The sequence below is a fragment of the Saccopteryx leptura genome, chromosome 1 (genome assembly GCF_036850995.1).
Source record: "Saccopteryx leptura isolate mSacLep1 chromosome 1, mSacLep1_pri_phased_curated, whole genome shotgun sequence".
In the NCBI taxonomy this organism is placed as follows: Eukaryota; Metazoa; Chordata; class Mammalia; order Chiroptera; family Emballonuridae; genus Saccopteryx; species Saccopteryx leptura.
In genome coordinates this window covers 922,041-944,964 of record NC_089503.1, presented here as the reverse complement: position 1 = coordinate 944,964, position 22,924 = coordinate 922,041, and the positions used below count along the sequence as shown (strand labels likewise).

The following is a 22,924-nucleotide window of genomic DNA, read 5'->3' as shown; positions in this document are numbered from 1 at the left end:
GCCCGGCTCGAGGGGAAGGGACCCCCCTGGAAACCCTGACCTGAATCAGCTGTACCGACACTGGCCAGTTAGAGAGGGGTCACATACAAGGAGGACGCAGGGGCTGAGCTGTGGTGTTTATTACATCTGCTTCGGCAAAAAAATAAATAATTCTTCACACACATTCTTCAACAAAACGTGAAGAATGCGAAGGGAGGAGCAGGTGCAAAGTTCTCGGGAGTAATACTAATACTGCACTGACTACCGGACCGCCTGGGCACCAGCCCTCCACCACCCTAGGGAAGGGGAGATTAAGGCACAGGTGAGGGGCCCTCTGCGGGCGAGGGGAGGAGTATTCCACAACCCCGCCTCCTCAGTGCAGCAAGTGAGTGGTTGGTGAGGGGGTTGGCAGCAAAGTCCCTTCTGCCAGCGGGGAGGGCCCCCATCTCCTCATTCCAGAGGGAATAGGGAGGGGGAATCTCAGCAGCCCCAGGGCCCCACCTCATGGGGCAGGGAAGCTGGGGGTTGGGGCCTAGCCCTCAGCACTGGGACCCCAGGGGGCTGGGAAGGCAGGGGGGGCAGGGGACAAGGGTGCTCAGTAAGGGGGCGAGCTGGGCGGGGGCTGCGGCGTTTGGGGCGCAGGGCTGGGACAGGTGGGGGCGCGCATGCGCAGGGCATCGGGCGGGAAAGCCACGTTGGTGCAGAAGAGGCCGAGCAGCAGCTGGCGCTGGCACTCCTCCAGCTTCGTCAGCGCATCCGCCAGCGAGCGGCTGTTGCGCATCCAGCCGGGCAGCGCCTCGCAGTAGGCGGCGTAGGAGAGCGGCACCGAGGGCAGGGACTGGGCCCGACGCAGCTCCATCTGCTCCGACAGCCTGCAGGCGGGAGGGCAGGCTTTAATGTGGGGGCGGCCACGACAGTGATTCTGTGGCCCCGGGGGGGGGGGGGGACGCAGCGGTCGGGGAGCTTACCTGGAGGGCAGGTGGCTGCCCAGCTTCCTCTTGGCACGCATCACGAGGTATTGGCAGATGCTGCCGGTCTGCTCCTTCATCCACCGGATGTCCTCTGGGACGTCGGGCAGCCACTCCAGCAAGCTGGGGGTGGGGGGTGGAAGGCACGGCCTCAGCGTCTATGGCCCACCTGATGCCCACACACCCACCCCAACCTCTGATCCTGTCTACGCCCCGATATCTCCACAGCCCCCTGCCCCAAACCTCCTGCCTCTGCCCTGGCGTGACCACCACTCATGGATGATCCCAAAGTTTGGTCCAAACCCCTCTCCGGCCCGCCCCCGTCCTGTACCGGATGGTGAAGCACACAGCGCTCTCCAGGGGCAGCGTGTAGGGCACCATCATCGCCGTGGCCAGACGCACAGGCAGCATGTTGGAGAGTGTGGTCAGCAGGTCCCTGGGCTCCACGCAGGCCTCCAGCAGGGCTGTGGGTGGGGTGCAAGAGGGAGGGTGACCGCTGCTGAGGGAGGTGGGGCCCAGTCCTTCTCAGCTCCAGCCCCTCCTCCCCACAGCCCTCCCCCTCATCAGCCCCCGCATCCCCCCACGCATCCCCCCACGCATCCCTCCCCCACGCACCCTCGTTGAGCCGCGCAGGCAGGTGCTCCAGGATGTGATCCTCCCTCGGTGGCGGAAAGTGGCTCTCCCTGCGAGCCCTCTCCACCGTCACTATGGCCTTCTCTTCTTCTTTGTCCTGGTGGACAGGTTGGCGGGCAGCGGGCAGTGTCACCAGGGGGTTGGGCCTGTTCAGGAGGCCTGGGTAGGGAGGACCAGACAGGGGGTCAGCGCTGGGCAGCGAGAGGGGCGGCAGCAGGGGAGCAGTGGTGCGGACCCACCCGCAACCCACAGGGGGCCTAGCCCACGCACCGTTCCTCCGCAGGAAGCGCAGGCCGTCCCTGTAGCCCTGCTTACACATCTCCCGTAGCACCTGAGGCAGGAGGGTGACAAATCGGAGCAGAGGAGTCAGACACGCCCCCTGTCCTGCCCCTAGTCTCCGGTGTCCCTGCAAACTCCACCCCTCACTACTACTAAGCGAACCATCTCTAGGACAAGATCCGGGGCGGATGGAGACCGGAGAGGCTGCCCCCCAGTGGAGAGATTGTGCAGGCCACAAACTTCTTCCCCACCCCCCACCCCCCACCCCGTCACTCAGGGGAGGTCAGACGGGCAGCTTTCCCAACCAGTAGCAGGCGAGGAGAGGCCTGGCCCCACCAGCGTGGGCTCACCATGGGCTCGGGCGGGAACAGGGCCTTGGAGAGGCGGTAAAGATTGCGCAGGTTGAACTGGATGCTGGTATTGGTCACCCGGAGCTCATGGATGTTGGTGGAGCTGTCCTGTGGGCAGATGTCACTCTCGCCCGAGAAGGGAGACACTGTGATGGTGTTCTTCAGCTCATACAGTGGCAGGTTGTCCGAGATGCCACCATCCACATAGCGCTGAGGTGGCAAGGACACAGGGTCACATGGTGAGGGGCTTGCAGGGAACGCTGGCTGCCTCCCTGTGACCTCACTCAGTGGCTGTTTCATTGGGGCCTTTTACCCACTGGGCACTGCCACAGGCCTGCCTGGGTGCTGAGAAATAGCCAGACAGTGGCATGAGAAGGGGGGGAGCACAGCTACAGGAAGTGTGCATGGCCGTGGGCTGGCCTGGCTCTTGAGCAACTCTGGGGGAAGTGAGGCAACAGGCAGTGGCAGGAGTGAGGGCTTGGGGTGGGGTGGGGGGGACACAGATGGCTTCCTCCTCCAGCCCGGTCCCACAGCCCATGACAGTGGCCTCTTGTCACCCAGGAAAGATGCTCAGAGGGTACTTACTACACCCTGGAGGGTGGGAGGGATGAGGCCACAGTACACAGGGATGAAAGTGCTGCAGACGTTGGCCTGTGGAGCAGGGACAGAGAGGGGTGGTAAGCAGGGGGGGGTTTCAGGATTCAACTGTGTCCCCAGGGTGACCCCACCAGGGCCCACCTGGATAAGTTCCTCCTTGGAGTTGAAGTGGTATATAATGACGTTCTCGCCATCCGAGACTCGGGTCAGGGAGATGCCCAGGCGCCCGCTGGCACGCTCGTGGCAGTCATCAGGCAGGGTCTTCATCAGGCAACCACGGATGGTCTTCACCAGGTTGAAGGAGGGGTGCAGTGGGCCCAGGAATCGCTTCCGGGCCTCCTTAGACACCTCGATAATGTTGGCCCCGGCCTCACCTGGGGCGGCAGGGCCAAGGGTCAGAGGCCAGCACTCCTGGGCGTAGCACAGCCCTATGGCTCCATGCCCAGGGTCCCAGGGCACACCAACTCATGGCATACCCTTTACCCAGGAGGAATCCCAGGGGGTCTAGCCCACAATGGGGACCTTTGCCACCTGCCCCTGAAAAGAGAGAGACCGGCCACCACCCCTGTGAGGGCAGACAGCAAGGCTGGCCCACTGGGACTAAGCCTGCCCTCTGCCTGGTGTTTCCCAACAGTCTGCCGGGTCCATTAGTCACCGGGCCTGTCCTCATGTGGCACTCAGCCCGGGAAGGGGGTGGGCAAAGGCTCAACTCTGACCAGCCTTAGCCTTTACCCACTTGGCCAGATCCAGACCAGAAAATCCCAGCACAGCCCAGGGGTCCCACAGGCCCACTGGCAGCATGAGGTTGGATATGGTGGGGTCCCACCACTCCGGGAAAGCACGAGTGTGTTCCACTGCAGCCAAGAGTAAGCAGCCCCCCCCAACACTTCTCCTGGTGACCATGGGTGACAGCCGAGGACAAACCTAGTGTGGGAGCAGGCCCAGGAGTTGTCAGGGGGGCAGGACGACCTCGGTGAGGACCTGGGGACCATGCCCTCCTCCAGGACCACCACCCGGATTAGGAGAGGGCAGTGTGGGGATGGGCATCTGCCACACCGTGGAGGCTCCAGCCGCCCAAGACCACAAGTGAGAGTTCCTGGGAGTGGGGTGGGGGAGGTGCTGTAGAGCCCTGTCCTCAGGTGGGTACCAGGGACTTAGGCCAGCATGGGGACCGAGAGCAGTGATCTGAAGGCCTTCATGAGGGGAGGGTCAGGGCCACAGTGGAAGATCCCTGTCCCGAGAACGAGAACGAGAATGGAGAAGCCTGCTCCTACCCCGCCCCCTTCAGGGCAAAGGTCATGGGAAGGAGGCAGGAGAGAACCCTGAACAGGCTCCTGCTGGGCGGGCACTGATGACCCCTCTGTCACCTTGGCTGCCAGAGTAGTCTGGGAGCTGGGCAGCGTTCCCAGGACTCCTGAAGCACTCGGTGTGCTGTAAACACCACTTGTAGGTGCCCGCAGGAAGTAAGTGTGAGTGAAGAAGTCCTTCCCAGCACACTCAGACCTCTGCACTCCTGACCACGGGGCTGGGGAGTCCAGAAACACCTGCCGCCCCATGGAAGGGGCCAAAACAACGGGCCACAGCTGGGGACCCAGGCCTGTTCCAGGGGCCCCAGGGAAGCGTGAGGCCCCAGTGCCCAGAATGCTCTTCAGAGACAACTCCCACACCAGGCCCGGGGCCATCGCAGCCTGGAAGGCTATAGCCCCAGGACACAGTGACCGCTAGCACCTAGTCCAAAGCCTGGGATGAGGTGGCAGCTTAGGCCCCTCCCCTACTCTCACGGTCCTGCCCACGAATTGATTTCTCTTTCGAATAAAATAGCTTCTGCTGCACCTGCTGGCCCCCCACCTCTCCTCCGAGGCAGGCCTATGCGGAAGCCTCGGCCCCAAAAGCGCGCGGGCCAGGGTACCCTGGGAGCAAAACAAGCCAGGCCCCGCCCCCGGGCCGGCGTCCAGGATTGCACCCACGGCCCAGGTCGGGGTCCAGCTTCCCCACGCGAGGGACGGAGGCGCGCTGTGAGCTCACGAACATCCGCCCGGCCGCGCCCGCCGACCCCGCTCACCCAGGCAGGCCCCGGTGACCAGCGCCGTGGCCGTGAGCGCCCCGGCCGAGGCGCCGTAGATGTGCGTGGCGTTGGCCACCAGAAAGGGCGCGTGCTCGCGGAGGCAGGAAGCCACGCCGATGTGGTAGACGCCGAGGAAGCCGCAGCCCGCGAACGAGATGTTCCAAGTCGTCTCCCGAGGGAATGTCGCCTCCTTGGGAAACATCGCGGCGGTCCGGCGGCCCGGGCTCCCCGCACCGGCTTAGCTGTGCGCCGCTCGCTTGCTCTGGGCTCGGTCGCCCGGCTGCTGTTGCTGTCGCTTGGGGTCTCCGCCAGCGGCGGAGACGCTGTTCACGGCGGCGGCAAAGACAGTGTTTTTAGGGGTGGGTGGGCGGGGCCGGCGCGGGGTGGGGCCGGCTCACGCGGCCCAATCGGGGCGCGCGGGGAACGGCTGCACCCTCGGGGGGCCCTGGAGCTCCGCCCCCAGCCCTGAGACCCTTCCGCTGACACCTGCTGCTCCGCCAAAGACAGCGGCCAGGCCCACGGCCTCCTGCCGTCTTCCCTGTCCCCCATCGTAGACGGCGGGAGGATAGCTAGACACAGTGGCCTAGGGGTGTGGGGACGAGTGAGCTCAGGCCCAGGCCGGCGGGAGTTTGTGGGCCTGGGAGCCTCAGACAAATTTGGAGGGCCTTGGTGTCTGGACAGTCGCCGCCTCCTCCCTCGTGGTCTGCCTCTAACACCCACTCCCCAAGGCTGGGACCCGAAAGACCCACGACTCACCTACTCACCCACAGACTGACCCATAAACATCCAGGGCCGGATATGAATCACAACTTAAAAGAGCTAACACCAGCGCCACGGACCACACTGGATGACCGCGCCCCACCCTTGCCCCTGCGCAGCCCCTCCACACCTGGGCACTAACCTGAGTTCTACCTCCGTCCGACCCAGCTGCTCAGGCTGTGCTGTCTACTTTGATACGACTGGGACCCTGCCCCACCCCCCACTAATCGCCCCAGCAGGTGGAGCGCTGAATGATGTCATGCTCCACCCCTGTTCCGCATTTTTTCCCTGGACTGTGTGTGGGGCGGGCTTAGCCTGGCTGGGATGCAAGAGCCAGCCCTGCTCCTCACCCAGGGGGCCTGGTCCCTCTGGGGTTGTGGGGAGGCACTGTGTGTCTGTCTTCTCAAGAAGTCCCTCCCCAGGCAGGAGCTTGGCTCAGGACCCAGCTGGTACCAAGGTTGCAGTCCCCACTCACCCACCCAGTCCAAAGCCAGATCCAGAAGCCAGAGCAGGGCCTCCCCAGGACATGGCCATCTGGGGTCATGCTGTCCAGTCCTCAATCCCTTGCTCCCGGGCACCCTTACGTAGCAACAACAGTGTTTCTGGCATGAGGACCAGCACAGGGGAGAGCAGTGAACAAATCAACTCTGCCTCAGTCCTACTGGGAAACGGGCGGTGGGGGGGGGGGGGGGGGGCGGCAGATGTTGTTTACATAAAACTCAAAATGAGAAAACAGGGTGTGTGGGTGCTGTTAACTGAGGACACAAGGCCACCCTCCCAGGCTGCCCAGCATATGCAAAGGCCCTGGGTGGGGGGTTTAGAGGAGAGCCTGGGCATTGGGAGAGGAGGATGCAGGAGGACCTCACCAAATGAATCTTAGAAAAGACTTGTTCCCTCTGCACAGGGGACCCCACACCCCTAATGCCTTGGATGTAGTTACAGTGCAGACGCTGTGACCTGACCTGGATGAGCAGGGAGGGCCCCCTGTGACCGAGTCCTTGGGGATACCGCTGGAGGCAGCAGAGGGCAACGGCGATGGTACAGTGGGAATGGAAAGTCCAGGGGTTCACCAGTGACCAAGAGGGGAGCTAGGCAGTGCCAGCTGAGCCAGTGACTGAAGAAGGTCCTCCCCTGACCTGCTCCAAGGAGAGGCTGCCAGCTTCCATGGGACCGTGGGGCGCTGGGGGCGGCACTGCCTCAGTGCAGGAGACCTCTGCTCCCATTTCCACACCAGGGCTGAACTGTTTTGGGTACAACAGGCCTCTGGGACCATCAGTTCTCGAGCCAGGAACAGGGTGGCCCTTCCCAGAATCTGGGCTGAGGGTGGGAGGAGCCCCTGGTGTCTAGTGTGCACTGCTTGCGCCAGGCGGGCAGCACCCCCCCTCCATGGTGTCTGTTCCCTGGCACACACAGGGCCCTTCTCTTCCGGATGAGGAGCAGCGAGCTCTGACACAAACCCTGGGACAGAGGGCCCCAGTCCACACACAACTTGCCCCCCTCACAGCAAATGCCATGAAGACCTCTGCAGTGGTCCTAACTTCTCTGGGCCTTGTGTTCCACCCAGGAGCATGGCTTCTACCTCCTATCCCAAAGCCCAGGTCCCACCCTAGCCCCTGCCCCTCTGGCCTCCTTCCCTTACCCCTATGCTGACCCCTGCCCTGGGGCCTCTCCCCACCTGCCTTGTGCTCTCTTCATTTACCCACAGAACTCCAGCCCACAGGGGAGGACTGTCCATACAGATAATGCACACACAGCCAGTTGCTGACCGAGCGTCTGAAGGGGGAAGCAGTGTCTACTGAGTGACCTGGTCTTGGTGGGCAAAGGCTGAAGGCCCAGGAGACTACAGACAGCTGGGTGGGCAATGGAAGGGCCTCTGCCCTCTGAGCCACATTCCAGGTCAGAACCTGGTGGGAGGGACCACGGGTAGGCCCACCCTAAAAGGACTTAGGTCAGCACATGGTCCAAGTGAGCTTATATACCCACATCTGTCCAGCAAAGGTGATGGCCCAGAAACTGAGGTTTGTAGGAGCTAAGTGACTGCCCAAGTTGCTCAGGGGTTAAGGTAAAGGATTGGCTTGAACAAAAACTAGACCCCCGACCCTGCAGGAAAACCCAGGGACCACAGACCCAGCTCTCTGTGTAAGAAGAAGGCTGTCTTAGCCTGACCTGTGGTGGCACAGGGGATCAAGTGTCGACCTGGAATGCTGAGGTCGCCGGCTCAAAACCCTGGGCTTGCCTGGTCAAGGCACATATGAAAGTTGGTGCCTCCTGCTCCTCCCCCCTTCTCTCTCTCTAAAATGAATAAACTTTAAAAAAGAAAACGAAAAAAAGAATGATGTCTTGGAGGAACACTGGTGTCTGCCCAACTCAGAGCAGTGGAGACCACCTACCGCTGCTTTTGGTTTTCCTGGGTGTCCCCTGAAGGCCACCCCCCCCTGAGAAACCCTCAGGAGCTAGGATCATGCCCAAGAAGGGGACTTGTGTCTCTTCCTGGGCCTTGTCAACACCCAAGACCCACAGGAAAGTGTCCCCCACCCAGGTGTACACTTTGCACCAGACCCCAACACCAGCTCTTCAGGCAAAAGCTCCTCCCCCACGGGAGCCCCACACCTGCCCTGCACGGAGGTCCGAGTGCAGAGACCAGGCTCTGACAGACGTTCAGAGCCCCTTTAAGAGATACATAAAAAGGGTTTTATTTGCAGGGGAACGGGACTCTAATCGAACAAGCCAAATCCCATGTCATCATCTGACTCCTCCGACTCCTCCTTCTTCTCATCCTTCTTCTCCTCTGCTGTGGAGAGAAAGACCATGGTGAGCGAGGCCTTCGTGGACACCACGCTCCCAGAGACTCCCATGCATCCACAGTGGCAGCCGCCAGAGCCTCCACTTACCTGCAGCCGGGGCAGAGCCAGCAGCAGGAGCTACAGACCCGGGGGCAGCGGAGACGGCCACAGCCCCGCCAGCAGGAACGCTGGCCAGCTTGCCAATACCTACCAAGACCAGAGAGGGAGGTGAGACCAGAAACGCTGCTCAGCCTCAAGGCTACTGCAGAGGAGGGAAGCAGTCTACCCAATGAACGTACTGGGGCCTGTCACCAAGTGTCAACGTAAGAGGCTCTCCTGTTCTCCCAGACAGACTCTGCCACGCCCCTCCCCCCAGGCTTCCTAGCTGGGAACCCGACTTCCAGGAACTGGGCCACAAGAAGTTGGCATCAAGTTGGGCAAATATATTTATAACCAAGCGGGGACCTAATCTGCTGCTCCTGCACCCAGACACTTGTTCCCAGCAGTGAGCTCAGATGAGGCTTTGTCCCTGGCCTGTCACATGCCCAGAGACAGGAACGGCTGCCCCAACAGTTCAACTTCCAAACAAATCCCATCAACTCCAACCCGTGTTACCAGAAAATAACGCACTGAGCAAAAGGGGACAGAGGCCTGTGGTCACCTCTTGACACCAACCCCCTTTCAGAGAGAGCACATGGTGAGATTTGTTTACAAAGACCCAGCTCCCCAGACACTGCAGGCAGGGCAGCCAGGCCCAGGGAGAGCCCAGGCGCCCCCCACCCCCAATGCCCGACCTTCCGAGTGTCTAGAAGTGCCCATGGCATGAGCCCACTGAGGCTGCGCTCACTCCTCTGGGTAAATCTTCTAAGGTGCTCTGGTCCACAAGCGAAACCTTGCAGGCCACAGGCTGACCAGCAGGGATTAGGATGGACCGTGAAAACGAAAGCCCCCTCCCCTGCAAAATCTCACCCTGGGCGATAACATCTTCGATGTTTTTTCCGTTCAGCTCACTGATGACCTAGAGTGAGAACCACAATCAGCAGTTAGCAGGACTCGACCTGAACTAAACTTTCTGGAGCCAGGGCAGGGCTGGCCCCTGGGACACACCAGGACACATCCGGGCTCCGCGATCCCACACACTAGTTGTTGCCCGCACCCCGCACCCGGGCTTCCAGAACCCAGAGACACGTACACACCTCCAGTTCCAAAACTTACCGCTGAAAAAAGGACACAGAATACCTTATGTCCGCTACGTGTCAACATGACATTTTGAATGAGTTAGGTGAAGGAGCGTGGCTTTAAAGCAAGACTTTCCCCTTTTACATTACTTTATAATACAGGTTAGTTACTAAACAACTTTAAATTACACGAGACGCGTTGTATTTCTACCAAACCATGCGGGTCTTTCCTGGGGCTGTACCAGGATCCCCCAAACGCACAAGCTTCCCCCCAAAACCACACTTTCCCAAAGAAAACTAGGCTCGAGGAGGAGAGGGGCCCCTACGCGGAGAGGGTCGGGTGGGACGGAGCCCGGCGGGGCGGCTGTACCTTGTTGAGCCGGTCGTCGTCCGCCTCGATGCCCACGCTGTCCAGGATCTTCTTGATGTCCTTGGCGCTGGGGGAGGCATTGCCCCCGAGGGCGGCCAGCAGGTAGGAGGCGACGTAGCGCATCCTAGGAGAGGAGAGAGCCGCAGCATTCGTGATACGAAGGCCTCCCGCCCCCACCGCCCTGGCCTGTGCGCGGCCGCGCGTGGACCGGCCTAGGGTCCCCGACGAGGCCAACCCCGGTGCGCTGCTCCACGCCCTGCCCTCTCCCGAAAGCCCCCGCCCGGCCCGCGGCCTAGCCGGGTCGCTCCACTCACTCGGCAGCGGCGGCGAGGAGGCCTGGCGCGTGCGACCTCGGCGGCGTCAGACAGGGAAAGGAAAGGCGCCGGCGCGAGGGGCGGGGGTAACCCGCTACCCAGAAGCCTCCGGGACCTACGCGCCGTGCTTCGCGAAGGCGCCGCGTAGTGACGTCATGAGGCGCCCGGCCAATGAGGACGCAGGAGAAGGCATCGTCCCGTCTAGTGACGCAGCCGCCCCAGTCAAGGCCAATGGCAGCTCCGCGGCTACCTTTTTGTATAGTGTGGGGCGAGTGTCCCCCAAAACCCCCGGGGCGGCAGAGTGAAGCCGGGCGCGCGAGCCCTAGTGGACTGTTTCTCCCGCGCGGGGGTTGGGCTACAAACTCCCAACATGCGGCGCGGCCGCCACGCCCCGGATGCACCCCTTTGCGGAAGCGGCCCGTGCAGCCGGCTAACTACAAGTCCCATAGTGCACGGCTGCCGGAAGCGCGGTTGTGCTGCTTCCTGCGGAGCCCGCACGTGGGCGCCACGGAGGCTGCGCAGCTTCGGTCGCTGTGCTTCCGGCTCGGGTGGTTCCGGGCCGCCGGGACCGAAGCCTTCTGTGCGGTGGAGTGAGTGGCGCCCTAGCCCAGCCGGACCCAGTTGGACCCAGTGAAGTGGGCGATCCGGTCGTTGCACGTAAACCGGCGGAACTGAGCCGCTGGGCCTCCTCTACCGTGCCCTGACTGTGTCGGCCCGAAACTGACTTGGGCGTGCGCGCAGTGGTCAGCACGTGTTCCTCACTCACTGCCCCCTGTTAGGGACCCTGCTGCAGACCTGCGTCCTGACGGGGGTCCCTGCTTCCGCGCAACTTAGGTCCCAGTGCGACCACACGCAAAGTGAATAAACGAGGATGTTCCTGGCCGAGATAGACCCTGAAGGGATGAGGCGGTGACACTGAGCTAAGAGATGAGAAGGAACCGGCCTTGCTGAAAACCTGGGGGGGAACCCTGGCTGGATAGCTCAGTTGGTTAGCATCGTCCTGCAGCCCAGAGGTTGCTGGTTCGATTCTTGGTCAGGGCACATACAGGAACAGATGAACGTTTTTGTCTGTCTCACTAAAGTCAATAAATGAAATTTAAACAAGAAAGAAAAATTTAAAAATAAATAGATAAATAAGAACACCGGGGGAATACCAGGCAAAAGGGTCAGATGCAAAGCCGGGACAGAGATGGGTGCAGAGGCAGCAGCCAGCCCATAAGGGATCTTAACAACAAAGCGAGCCCTCAGCGTGTTCAGGTGCATCAAGCACTGGTGGGTCGCCACACACAAACTGCACAGTCGCCCTAGGCACCCTCGCTGTCATGGCACCGTCTTAGAAGATGAGGTCAGGCACAGAAAGGTTTGCTCGTTCAAGGTTACACAGGCAGGGTCCAGTGGGGAGCTATCCTCGCCAGAATGGCACTTGATTGCGATTAATAGGGAAGTAGCATGATGTGATGGATTTTCTTAAGTGGAAAGTAATACCTAAGAAATTTACCATTTTAATCATACAATTCAGTGGCAATTAGTGCATTAACACTGTTGTAAAACCATCACCACCGTTATTTTTTCCACAGCTTATTGGTATTTTGTGGGATTTTTATTAAAAAAAGATTTTTTTGGGGGGGGGAGAGATAGAAAGGGAGGGAAAGAGTGGCAGAAACATTGAGCTGCTCCTGTATGTGCCCTGACCAGGGAATCGAACTGTCAACCTCTGCACTCTAGGATGACACTCCGGAACTATCCCGCCAGGGCTTAATTTTAATTGATTTTTAGAGAGAAAGAGAGAGGAAGGGAAGAAGAGAGAAGGGGGAAAGGAAGCATTTGTTTCACTCAGTCGTGCATTTTTTGGTGGCTTCCTGTGTGTGCCATGAGTAGGAATCAAACCCACAACCTTGTTTTAGGACGATGCTCTTAACCAACTGAGCTAACCAGCCAGGGCCTGGTATTTTTGGAGATTTACAGTTTCACAGGAAACACTAATTTTTCTCAATAGGGAAAGGTTTTTTGTTTTGTGTGTGTGTGTGTGTGTGTGTGTGTGTGTGTGTGTGACAGAGACAGAGAGAGGGACAGACAGGAAGGGAGAGAGATGAGAAGCATCAATTCTTTCTTGTGGTACCTTAGTTGTTCATTGAGTGCTTTCTCATATGTGCCTTGACCGGGGGGCTACAGCAGACAGAATGACCCCTTGCTCAAGCCAGTGACCTTGGACTCAAGCTGGTGAGCCTTGCATAAACCAGATGAGCCCGCGCTCAAGCCAGTGATCTCAGGGTTTCAAACCTGGGTCCTCCATGTCCCACTCAGTCTGACGCTCTATCCACTGCGCCACTGCCTGATCAGGCAGGAAAAGGTCTTTAGAGAAAAGAATATTGAAGTCTCTTCAGCAAGCTTTGGGCCAATTCAAATTGGAGAAACCAGTGAAGCTGAAGTTATGTACAGGAAGTTCAGATTTATCCAGTTTTATGCATAACACAAGTGCTTGTCTGGTTCGGTTAGGCTCCAAATGGGCCATCTCACCTTAAAACTGGTAACGAGGCCTGACCTGTGGTGGCGCAGTGGGATAAAGCGTTGACCTGGAACACTGAGGTCACCGGTTCGAAACCTCGGGCTTGCCTGGTCAAGGCACATATGCGAGTTGATGCTTCCTGCTCCTCCCCCTTCTCTCTCTCTCTGTCTCTCTCTCTCTCACTCCTCTCTCTCTAAAAAACAAACAAAAAAACCCACAAAAAACTGGTAACGAGATCACAAAGTTTTCAGGGTCCCATAGCATTTTCCAGGAGGCTGCATCTGTTTACAGAAGTCATCAAACTACTGCTGCTCCAATTTGGTCATGACTCCATTGAGGGCATAAATCTCTGCTCTTGGTCTTTGCTTCAGCTCCTGCTGGACTGATTTCTGCTTGGCCTTCTCAACTCTGCTGACAGTTTTTTGTTTTTTTTTCTTCTTTTTTTCTGAAGCTGGAAACGGGGAGAGACAGTTAGACAGACTCCCGCATGCGCCCGACCGGGATCCACCCGGCACGCCCACCAGGGGGCGATGCTCTGCCCCTCCGGGGCGTCTCTCTGTAGTGACCAGAGCCACTCCAGCGCCCGGGGCAGAGGCCAAGGAGCCATCCCCAGCGCCCAGGCCATCTCTGCTCCAATGGAGCCTCGGCCGCGGGAGGGGAAGAGAGAGACAGAGAGGAAGGAGAGGGGGAGGGGTGGAGAAGCAGATGGGCACCTCTCCTGTGTGCCCTGGCCGGGAATCAAACCCAGGACTTCCGCCCGCCAGGCCGACGCCCTACCACTGAGCCAACTGGCCAGGGTCTGCTGACAGTTTTTTAACTTTGGACTTTTTCTTTTTTTGAGAGAGAGAGAGAGAGAGACAGGAAGGGAGAGAGATGAGAAGCATCAACTCGTGTTAAGTCACTTTAGTTCATTGATTGCTTCTCATATGTGGGGGGGGGTGGCCTCAAGCCGAACCAGTGACCGCTTGCTCAAGGCAGTGACCTTGGGGTCGTGTTGATGATCCCATGCCCAAGCCCTCGAACCTGCGCTACTCTGCGGGTTTGAACCTGGGACCTCAAGTGGACGCTCTATCCACTTGCGCCGCCACTGGTCAGGCAACTTTGGACTTGTCTTTACATGCAGGCGGTTCCGTGACTTGGCTTCTGAATGCTCCTTAGTCTTCTCTGACCTCTAGGCCTGGAGTCCTGAGCTGCTATGCCGTGGATTCTCCTTTAACTTCCCGTCTCTATGAATCGGACTCCTCTCAGGACCTCATGTCACTGGAATCATGGCATTGTCCCTCTGAGCCTATCTTATTTCATGCAGCATAACATCCTCAAGGTTCATTCACATTGTAGCATGTATCAGAATTTATCCTTTTTAAGGCTGAATATTCCTGTGATTGGTTTTTATTTTTAATTTTTTTCCATTGATTTGAGAGAAGAAGGGAGAGAGAGAGAAGCATCAACTTGTTCCACTTTAGTTTTTCTGTTTTATTATTGTTATTATTTTTAAGTGAGAAAGCAAGAAAGACAGGAACATCAATCTGTTTATGTATTTGTCTTGGCCAGGGATTGAACCGACAACCTCTGTGCTTAGGGATGATGCTCTAACCAACTGAGCTATCTGTTCCATTTTAGTCATGCACTCACTGACTGCTTCTCATACATGCCCTGACCAGCATCGAACCCACGACCTTGGTGGACCGGGATGACTTGATCCACTCAGTCACCTAGCAGGGCCCTATGATTGGTTTTTCAAAAGATTTTTTTTCTGGCACCCGTGGGGAAGCTGAATGGGGTGGGGGTCAGGAGCTAGGAGGAATGGAGCTCTGGCAGGAACTGCCCATCCTGTTGGGAGGGCTGGTGGTAGCTGGGGAGGTGGAGGAAAGAGGGGTGCACACAATGTGAGTTGAAGCAGGACAGGCAGACCTGGATGTGCTCCTCTGTCCCTTTACAGAGCATCTACTCCTGGGTGAAAGGAGTGGGTTGCATGTGCACAGGTGGGGAGGCTTTCTGATTTGAGGATCTTGGCTTGGGTGCTCACCAGCTAAGTGGCCTTGGACTAACGGAGCTCTCAGAGCCTCCTTTTCCTCCCTTGTGAGATGCAGTCAGAGGCTGAAGGAGGCAGCACGTGGGGAACGCTGCTGCTGGGGCACCTGACCCTGAACGATCACCCTGGAAGTAAGGTCCGGTCCCTGCAGGGCGGGAGAGCGCAACATTGGGGCCGGCTGGGGAAAGACAGACAGACACACTCACTCTCAGAGCTCTGTCTTCTGGCAAGGGGTGGGTGTTAGGCAGCAGATGGCGGTCAGTCCCCAAAGCCCCCATCCACCACCCGAGATTGCACCAGCTCATTAGAACACGGGCCGGGGAACGCACAGCCAAGCCATGGAGCAGAGCGAGCCCCGCGCCAAGACCTCCGAAAAGGGCGGGTTTCATGGCGCGCAGCGCGGGCTTCCCTGCAGGAGAGGCTGGACCTGGGCACAGCCCGACGCGGACTAAGGCAGCTGGGGCAGCTGGGCGGGCGGCAAAGCGGCTGGTGTAGGCGTCCGCGTGTCGGGCCAGGCGCGGTGAGGAGGGACCCTAAGGCCTAAGCCCGCGGTCCCTAGGGGCGGGACCTAGAAGGGGCGGTGCCGGGAGTCCCTACCCGCCCGGAAACGCGCGGGCGGGAGCGCCAGCGCGCAACGCTCGAGGAGCCGGCCACGGGCCCGCGCCGGGCCGGGAGGGAGCGCAGGTACGCGCAGTGGGGACGTCGGGGTGGTGGGGAGTGTGCGTTCCCCGGGCTGGGACCGGCCCCAAGGCCGCGTGAGCCCCGAATGCACCGTGCGCACCGCTCCCCGCGGACGGAGGTATGAACTGGACGCGGCGGGAAGAGCCCTCCTCCAGGGGTCAGAAAGTGGGCTGCCCGCGGCTCAGACCCCGGGTCCCCTCTCTCCTGTTCACTTCTCCCACATCCTCGAGACATCCCACTTCTCGGACTTTGCCCGTTGCCTGGGACACCGCCCCCACGCGGTAGAGGAGAGCCCGGGCCCTCCTGTCAAAACTGCTGAGTGTGAATGTTGGAGGTGGCACTGGCTGGACTCAGGACTCTGGTCCTGGGAGGGGAGGGGGCACGGCCAGGATGACCTGAGAGCTCTCGAGTCCCTTGTCCAAATTTCCAGAATTAGGTTGCGATACCTCCCAGCTTCCTCCTCCCGGCAAACAGGTCCCCAGGCGCCTCTGCACCCAGGGTCGCCCTACCTGCTGTGTGCCCAGCCGTGGGGGGTCCTACTCTCTATCCAACCCTGTTCCCTCTATGATCTGTCCAGCCTAGGGTCTGGGATCTGTGAGCCAGCTGGTCCCACCCAGGGGCTCCCTCTAGCCAGAGTGCTTGTTCCCCTGACCGGAAAGGGGGGGGGTGTCCAGCCTCACTCCTGTTCTCTCCTCACCCTGACTGCAGTCTCTCTGAGCCCTGCCTGGGCAGGCCTGTCTGACAAGCTGGGACATGTCTGGCCCCCGGGGCCTGCTGGTGGGCCATGGCTGCGTCGGAGGAGGAGGAGCTGGAGCCCCAGATGGCTGCTGCAGGAGGAGGTGCCGCAGATACTGTGGATGCGGGTTCCAGGGCGCCCCTCGTCCTGGCCGGGAACCGGCTGCGCTTGGACCTGTACCCTGGGGGCTGCCACCAGCTGCTGCACCTGTGTGCCCAGCGGACCCCTCAGCTGCTGGAGGTGGAGTTCCTGCAGCTGAGTGGCCACGAAGACCCTCGGCTGCTGGAGGCCACCCTGGCTCAGGTGCCAGGGAGCCTGCCACGCCTCCGCTCCCTGGTCCTCAAAGGTGAGCCCCACTTCGTCCCAGCCCTGCCCCACCCTTGTCTAGCTGCTGCTGCTGCTGCTGCTTGGTCCTCAGAGGCAAACCCCAGCCCCAGTTCTCATCACAATTCTCCATGCAGCGGTACCCAGCCCTCTTCCCACAAGGTGACACTGGCCGAGCCCTAGCTCCTGGACCCTGGAGCTGCCTGCCCCAGTCCGGTGGGCTCACCCAGCAGACTCCAGCGTGTCTGTTGTCCCTGGGGCGGGTCACGGGTGATGGCTGTCAGCTGAGATGAGCCCTCATACTCAGTCCCTGCCTCCCTCCATCTGCTGGTGTCTCTCCAGTGTCTCAACCTGCCTGTCCTCGTCCAGGTTTGGGGCAAGAGTAGAGGTCTGTGCCTCCCTGCAGGCAGCTCCTTCCGTGGCAGGCAGGGCCAAGCTGGGACCTGGGACTGAGGGCCACATCCGCCTTCCACCTTCCCAGGTGGGCAACACTGGGATGCGCTGGGGGCCTGCCTCCGGGGCTCCCTGACCACGCTGCCCGCCAGCCTGAGTGGCCTGGCCCGCTTGGTGCACCTGGACCTGAGCTTCAACCGCCTGGAGACGCTGCCGGCCTGCATCCCGCAGATGAGCGGCCTGAGTGCCCTCCTGCTCTCACACAACCGCCTCGCGGAGCTCCCGGAGGCTCTGGGGGCCCTCCCCGCCCTCACCTTCCTTTCCGTGACCCACAACCGCCTACACACGCTGCCCACGGCGCTGGGAGCCCTGTCCACCCTGCAGCGCCTCGATCTCTCTGAGAACCTCCTGGACGCTCTGCCCCCCGAGATCGGGGGCCTGAGCAGCCTCGAGGAGCTCAATCTGGCCTCCAACCGGCTACGGAGCCTCCCGGCCGCCCTTGGTGAGTACCAGCCGTGCCCTCCGTGGCCCAGAGAACCTGCTGAGGAGTGCCCGTCAGCCACTGCCTGGCCTCCACTCACGCGGGCCCTTCTTATCGCCTGCCGGGCTCCTGCACGCACAGGTTTGGCCTGCCTTGGACCCTTGGCTCGTCCCAGGCGGTCCTTGTCTGTCCCCATCCTCTGTGGCCTCTGAGGCTCCCTGCTCAGGCTGGCCGGGCCCCCTGAGTGCAGCCATGGAGGTGGGACCGAAATGGCTTCTTGGGAGGCCCTCGCATGAGCATCCTGGCTGGGCGCTTTAGGGGCAGGGGTGGCCCCGAGCGGTCCTCTGCTGGCCCTAAGCCGTTGCCCGCCCCAGTGGGGCTGCGTTCCTTGCGGCTCCTGGTCCTGCACAGCAACCTCCTGGCCTCGGTGCCCGCCGGCCTGGCCCGCCTCCCGCTACTCGCCCGGCTGGACCTGAGGGACAACCAGCTCCGGGACGTGGCCCCTGAGCTGCTCGACGCCCCCTTTGTGCGCCTGCAGGGGAACCCTCTGGGCGAGGCCCCGCCAGACTCCTGCAGCCCCACCGGTAGGCTTGTTGCTGGGGAGGGACGGACCACAGACGGGACACAAACTTTCTCCGTCTTCACGACCTGTCTGTCCTTCCACAGGGACGCTCGTGGTCCTGGAAATGCCCAGACTGTTCCTGACTTCAGATGTGGACAGGTGTGGGGTAGGAGGGAGAGGGGTGGGGTTGGAGGGGCAGCTTTTCACCCTGCCACCCTGTCCACGCCGGACCCCTTACCCACCCTCAGGGGTGCCAGGCTCAGACCTACAGGCCGCTCCGTGTCTGACCTGATGCCCCACGCTGTCCTCACTCAGCTTCCCTGTGACCCCTCAAGGCTGCTCCGTGACGCTGGCCTGCGGTGTCCGCCTGCAGTTCCCCGCGGGGGCCACTGCGACATCTGTCACCATCCACTACCGCCTGTGGCTGCCGGAGCCGCGCCTCGTCCCCCTGGGTCCCCATGACTCCCTGCTCAGCCGAGTCCTGGAGCTGCAGCCCCATGGGGTGGCCTTCCAGCAGGCACGGCCCAGGGGGGCGGGGGGCGGCGGGGGGAAGGAGGGCTCAGGCACCGCCCCAGTGCTCACAGCACCGTCGCCAGGCAGGAGGTGGGTCTGTGGCTGCTCTTTGTGCCCCCACGGGCCCGGCGTTGCCGCGAGGTGGTGGTGAGGACCCTGAGTGAGGACACCTGGAGCGACCTGGAGACCCACCTGGAAGAGGAAGCGCCGAAGGTATGGGCCCTTTCGGCCCACACCGGGGAGGGGCGCTGCCCTGACCCCGTCTCCCATCTCCCGTCTGACCCTGTTCCCTCTGGCCCCATCCCCCTATGCCCAGCGGCTCTGGGCTCACTGCCAGGTACCCCACTTCTCGTGGTTCCTTGTGGTTTCACGCCCTGTGTCCAATGCCTGCCTGGTGCCCCCCGAGGGGACATTGCTCTGGTCCTCGGGGCACCCCGGTGTTAAGGTCACATTCCCCCCTGGAGCCACGGAGGAGCCTCGTCAGGTTCGCATGCAGGTACAGGCAGGGCAGGCACCGAGGGCGAGGGCGGTGGGCAGCAGGCGGTGCCTCAGCGCACAGGTGAGCATCCAGGTGGCTTGCCTGCCCCAGGTGGTCCGCATGGCGAGCCGAGAGCTGCGGGCCCTGCTGGCGGAGCCCGAGGCGGCCGTGAGTCCCCTGCTGTGCCTCTCCCAGAGTGGCCCGTCTAGCTTCCTCCGGCCAGTCACTGTGCAGCTGCCTCTGCCCCCCGGCATCACAGGTGAGAGGCGGCCACCTAGCATCCCTGGACTTACGGCTGGCCGGGCAGTCGGCGGAGGAGGGCGGGTGCTCGGAAGGGGAGCCCCTGTGGGGAGGCCTGAGGCTGTGGCCCCTTCCGGTCCCCAGGCCTGAGTCTGGACCGCTCCCGCTTGCACCTGCTCTACCGGGCCCCTCCTGCAGCCGCCTGGGACGACATCACGGCTCAGGTGGCCCTGGAGCTCACCCACCTGTACGCTCGCTTCCAGGTCACGCACTTCTCCTGGTCAGTGTCCCCTGCAGCGTCCTCAGCCCCGCCCCGGCCCTCCCCCATGTGCACGGCCCCCCCTCACCCCCCCCCCCACGGCCCTCCCAGGTACTGGCTCTGGTACACCACCAAGACCTGCGTGGAGGGCCTGGCGCGGAAGGCCTGGGAGCGGATGCGGCTGCACCGGGTGAACCTCATTGCACTGCAGAGACGCCGAGACCCCGAGCAGGTCCTGCTGCAGTGCCTGCCCCGCAGCAAGGTGGGGGCCGGGGGAGGGCCGGGCGGCCCAGGTCAGGGGTGGAGGTGCGGCTGCTGGGCTCTGAGCTGCTGGGTGCTGGCGGCCCAGGTCAGGGGCGGAGGTGCCGGCTGCTGGGCTCTGAGCTGCTGGGTGCTGGCGGCCCAGGTCAGGGGCGGAGGTGCGGCTGCTGGGCTCTGAGCTGCTGGGTGCTGGCGGCCCAGGTCAGGGGCGGAGGTGCGGCTGCTGGGCTCTGAGCTGCTGGGTGCTGGCGGCCCAGGTCAGGGGCGGAGGTGCGGCTGCTGGGCTCTGAGCTGCTGGGTGCTGGTGGCCCAGGTCAGGGGCGGAGGTGCGGCTGCTGGGTGCTGGTGGCCCAGGTCAGGGGCGGAGGTGCCAGGTGCTGGGCTCTGAGCTGCTGGGTGCTGGTGGCCCAGGTCAGGGGCGGAGGTGCCGGCTGCTGGGCTCTGAGCTGCTGGGTGCCGCACCCCTCCCCCCCCAGGTGGACACCGCACTGCAGCAAGGTGGGGGCCGGAGGAGGGCTGGGCGGCCCAGGTCAGGGGCGGAGGTGCGGCTGCTGGGCTCTGAGCTGCTGGGTGCTGGTGGCCCAGGTCAGGGGCGGAGGTGCAGGTGCTGGGCTCTGAGCTGCTGGGTGCCGCACCCCTCCCCCCAGCGGAGGTGCCCGCTGTTGGGCTCTGAGCTGCTGGGTGCCGGCGGCCCAGGTCAGGGGCGGAGGTGCCGGGTGCTGGGCTCTGAGCTGCTGGGTGCCGCACCCCTCCCCCCCAGGTGGACGCCGCCCTGCGGAGGCTGCTGGAGCGGTACCGTGGCCCCGAGCCTTCAGACACGGTGGAGATGTTCGAAGGCGAGAAATTCTTTGCTGCCTTCGAGAGAGGCATTGATGTGGATGCCGGTATGCCCTTGCCCCTGGAGGGGGGACCCTGGGGTCTGCCCCCCCCCCTGCTGAGCCCTCTCCACCCCCAGACCGCCCAGACTGCGTGCAGGGCAGAGTGTGCTTTGTGTTCTACTCACACCTGAAGAACGTGAAGGAGGTGTACGTGACCACCACCCTGGACCGGCAGGCTCAGGCCGTGAGGGGCCAGGTGAGCTGAGGAGGCAGGGCCCCCAGGCTGCGTGGGCCGAGGCCGGGCACTGAGCCCTCTCTCGTCCTGCCCCAGGTGTCCTTCTATCGGGGAGCTGTGCCCGAGGAGGTGCCCGAGGAGGCAGCGGCCGCCCGGCAGAGAAAGGGCTCAGACGCCCTGTGGATGGCCACACTGCCCATCAAGCTGCCGGTGAGGCTCAGGGTGGAGGCGGTGGAGGGGTGCAGGGGCAGGAGCAGGACCAGGGGACAGCCCATCAAGCTGCCGGTGTGGCTCAGGGTGGAGGCGGTGGAGGGGTGCAGGGGCCGGAGCAGGACCAGGGGACAGCCCATCAAGCTGCCGGTGTGGCTCAGGGTGGAGGGGTGAAGGGGCCGGAGCAGGACCAGGGGACAGCCCATCAAGCTGCCGGTGAGGCTCAGGATGGAGGCGGTGGAGGGATGAGGGGCAGGAGCAGGACCAGGGGACAGCCCATCAAGCTGCCGGTGTGGCTCAGGGTGGAGGCGGTGGGGGGGTGCAGGGGCAGGAGCAGGACCAGGGGACAGCCCATCAAGCTGCCGGTGAGGCTCAGGGTGGAGGCGGTGGAGGGGTGCAGGGGCAGGAGCAGGACCAGGGGACAGCCCATCAAGCTGCCCGTGTGGCTCAGGGTGGAGGCGGTGGAGGGGTGAAGGGGCAGGAGCAGGACCAGGGGACAGCCCATCAAGCTGCCGGTGTGGCTCAGGGTGGAGGCGGTGGGGGGGTGCAGGGGCAGGAGCAGGACCAGGGGACAGCCCATCAAGCTGCCGGTGAGGCTCAGGGTGGAGGCGGTGGAGGGGTGCAGGGGCAGGAGCAGGACCAGGGGACAGCCCATCAAGCTGCCGGTGTGGCTCAGGGTGGAGGCGGTGGGGGGATGAGGGGCAGGAGCAGGACCAGGGGACAGCCCATCAAGCTGCCGGTGTGGCTCAGGGTGGAGGCGGTGGGGGGTGAAGGGGCCGGAGCAGGACCAGGGGACAGAGGCCAGTGCTCACTGGGCCCTCTCCTCCCCACAGAGACTGCGGAGGTCTGACAGGCCCGGCCTGGGGCGGGGGGCCAGCCTCTCCCTGGCACCTCTGAACCTCGGTGATGCTGAGACCGGTTTCCTGACCCAGAGCAACCTGCTGAACCTGGCTGGGCGTCTGGGCTCTGACTGGCCGGCTGTGGCCCTGCACTTGGGCCTGTCCTACCAGGAGCTGCAGCGGATCCGGCATAAATTCCGGTGGGTTCTTTTGAGCCTCTGGCCAGCTTCAGGCACCCAGCTGCCTGGAGGGCCCTCCTGGAGGCTGGCAGACGTTCCCTCCAGGGCTGGTGGGGGTAGGGCAGACAAGCACACACCCGGCCCAAGGAGCAGGAAACCCTCCCTGGGAGGGTGCCCTGGACCCCGGGTGTGGTGGGTGGTCCTGGGCTGGGCCCCTCAGTCACAGAGCCCCCTTCTCCCCAGGGACGACCTGGACGGGCAGATCCGTCACATGCTCTTCTCCTGGGCTGAGCGCCAGGCTGGGCAGCCGGGGGCTGTGGGACTCCTAGTACAGGCCCTGGAGCAGAGTGACCGGCGGGATGTGGCCGAAGAGGTGCGGGCCGTCTTGGAGCTTGGCCGCCACAAGTATCAGGACGGCCTCCGTCGCACAAGCCTGGCCGCCAGGGACCTTGCCCAGCCTGGGCCTTCTGCATCCCAGTCCCCAGAGCCTGCCCAGGCCTAGACCCTGCTGATTCTGGGCTGGCCCCACGTGTGCTGCTCTGGCTGGTGCTCAGAGGCCCACACTTTTAAGTCTTCCTTGTGTATGGGGACAGTGACCTCCCCTGTGTAACAAACATGCACTGTTTTGGATGCTGTCACAGAGCTGTTTGTCTGTTGGGTGGAGATCAAAGGCCTGGCTCCTGAGGGGAACAGCCCCTGTGTACCGACCTCCTGTGCCCTGTCTCCTCTCCTGGTATGTGTCCAGCACCTCCTGTTATCCCTGATCTCGCTGGGCGGGAGAGGAACCCCGGCTACAAAATGACATCTGCAGCACCTTGGGTACAGTCACCGGTGTGCCGGATTGTTGCATCTGTTTTGTTAGCTGGTACAAACAGCCCCCTCCGAGCACTGTGTGGCCCAAT

General features: G+C 62.2%; 3 protein-coding genes and 1 non-coding gene across 4 annotated transcripts; 1 reads left to right on the top strand and 3 right to left on the bottom strand.

Moving 5' to 3' along the window:
• Positions 1-104: 104 nt before the first annotated feature.
• Positions 105-5,922, bottom strand: PNPLA2 (patatin like phospholipase domain containing 2). The gene is made up of 10 exons (XM_066371462.1): positions 5,773-5,922; positions 4,869-5,194; positions 2,948-3,180; positions 2,795-2,860; positions 2,210-2,419; positions 1,851-1,911; positions 1,563-1,739; positions 1,279-1,411; positions 948-1,070; positions 105-851 (listed from the first exon to the last, which is right to left on the bottom strand). Exons 2-10 carry the CDS (start codon positions 5,071-5,073, stop codon positions 575-577), a joined length of 1,485 nt encoding a protein of 494 aa, XP_066227559.1. The 5' UTR covers positions 5,074-5,194; positions 5,773-5,922; the 3' UTR covers positions 105-574.
• Positions 5,923-8,298: 2,376 nt separating this feature from the next.
• Positions 8,299-10,428, bottom strand: RPLP2 (ribosomal protein lateral stalk subunit P2). Its single transcript, XM_066360336.1, has 5 exons — positions 10,276-10,428; positions 9,962-10,085; positions 9,383-9,431; positions 8,522-8,620; positions 8,299-8,421 (listed from the first exon to the last, which is right to left on the bottom strand). Exons 2-5 carry the CDS (start codon positions 10,082-10,084, stop codon positions 8,345-8,347), a joined length of 348 nt encoding a protein of 115 aa, XP_066216433.1. The 5' UTR covers position 10,085; positions 10,276-10,428; the 3' UTR covers positions 8,299-8,344.
• Positions 9,213-9,347, bottom strand: LOC136389864 (small nucleolar RNA SNORA52). Its single transcript, XR_010748425.1, has one exon. It is a non-coding gene; the product is annotated as a small nucleolar RNA SNORA52 (small nucleolar RNA).
• A 4,861-nt stretch (positions 10,429-15,289) lies between the features above and the next one.
• PIDD1 (p53-induced death domain protein 1) lies at positions 15,290-22,652 on the top strand. The gene is given in 16 exon segments (XM_066371109.1): positions 15,290-15,497; positions 16,203-16,576; positions 17,036-17,449; positions 17,803-18,012; positions 18,095-18,149; positions 18,306-18,528; positions 18,531-18,716; positions 18,820-18,999; positions 19,093-19,240; positions 19,366-19,501; positions 19,592-19,742; positions 20,502-20,625; positions 20,697-20,815; positions 20,891-21,004; positions 21,838-22,043; positions 22,266-22,652. Coding segments are annotated over 15 exon segments (2,823 nt in total). The 5' UTR covers positions 15,290-15,497; positions 16,203-16,278; the 3' UTR covers positions 22,525-22,652.
• Positions 22,653-22,924: the final 272 nt, after the last annotated feature.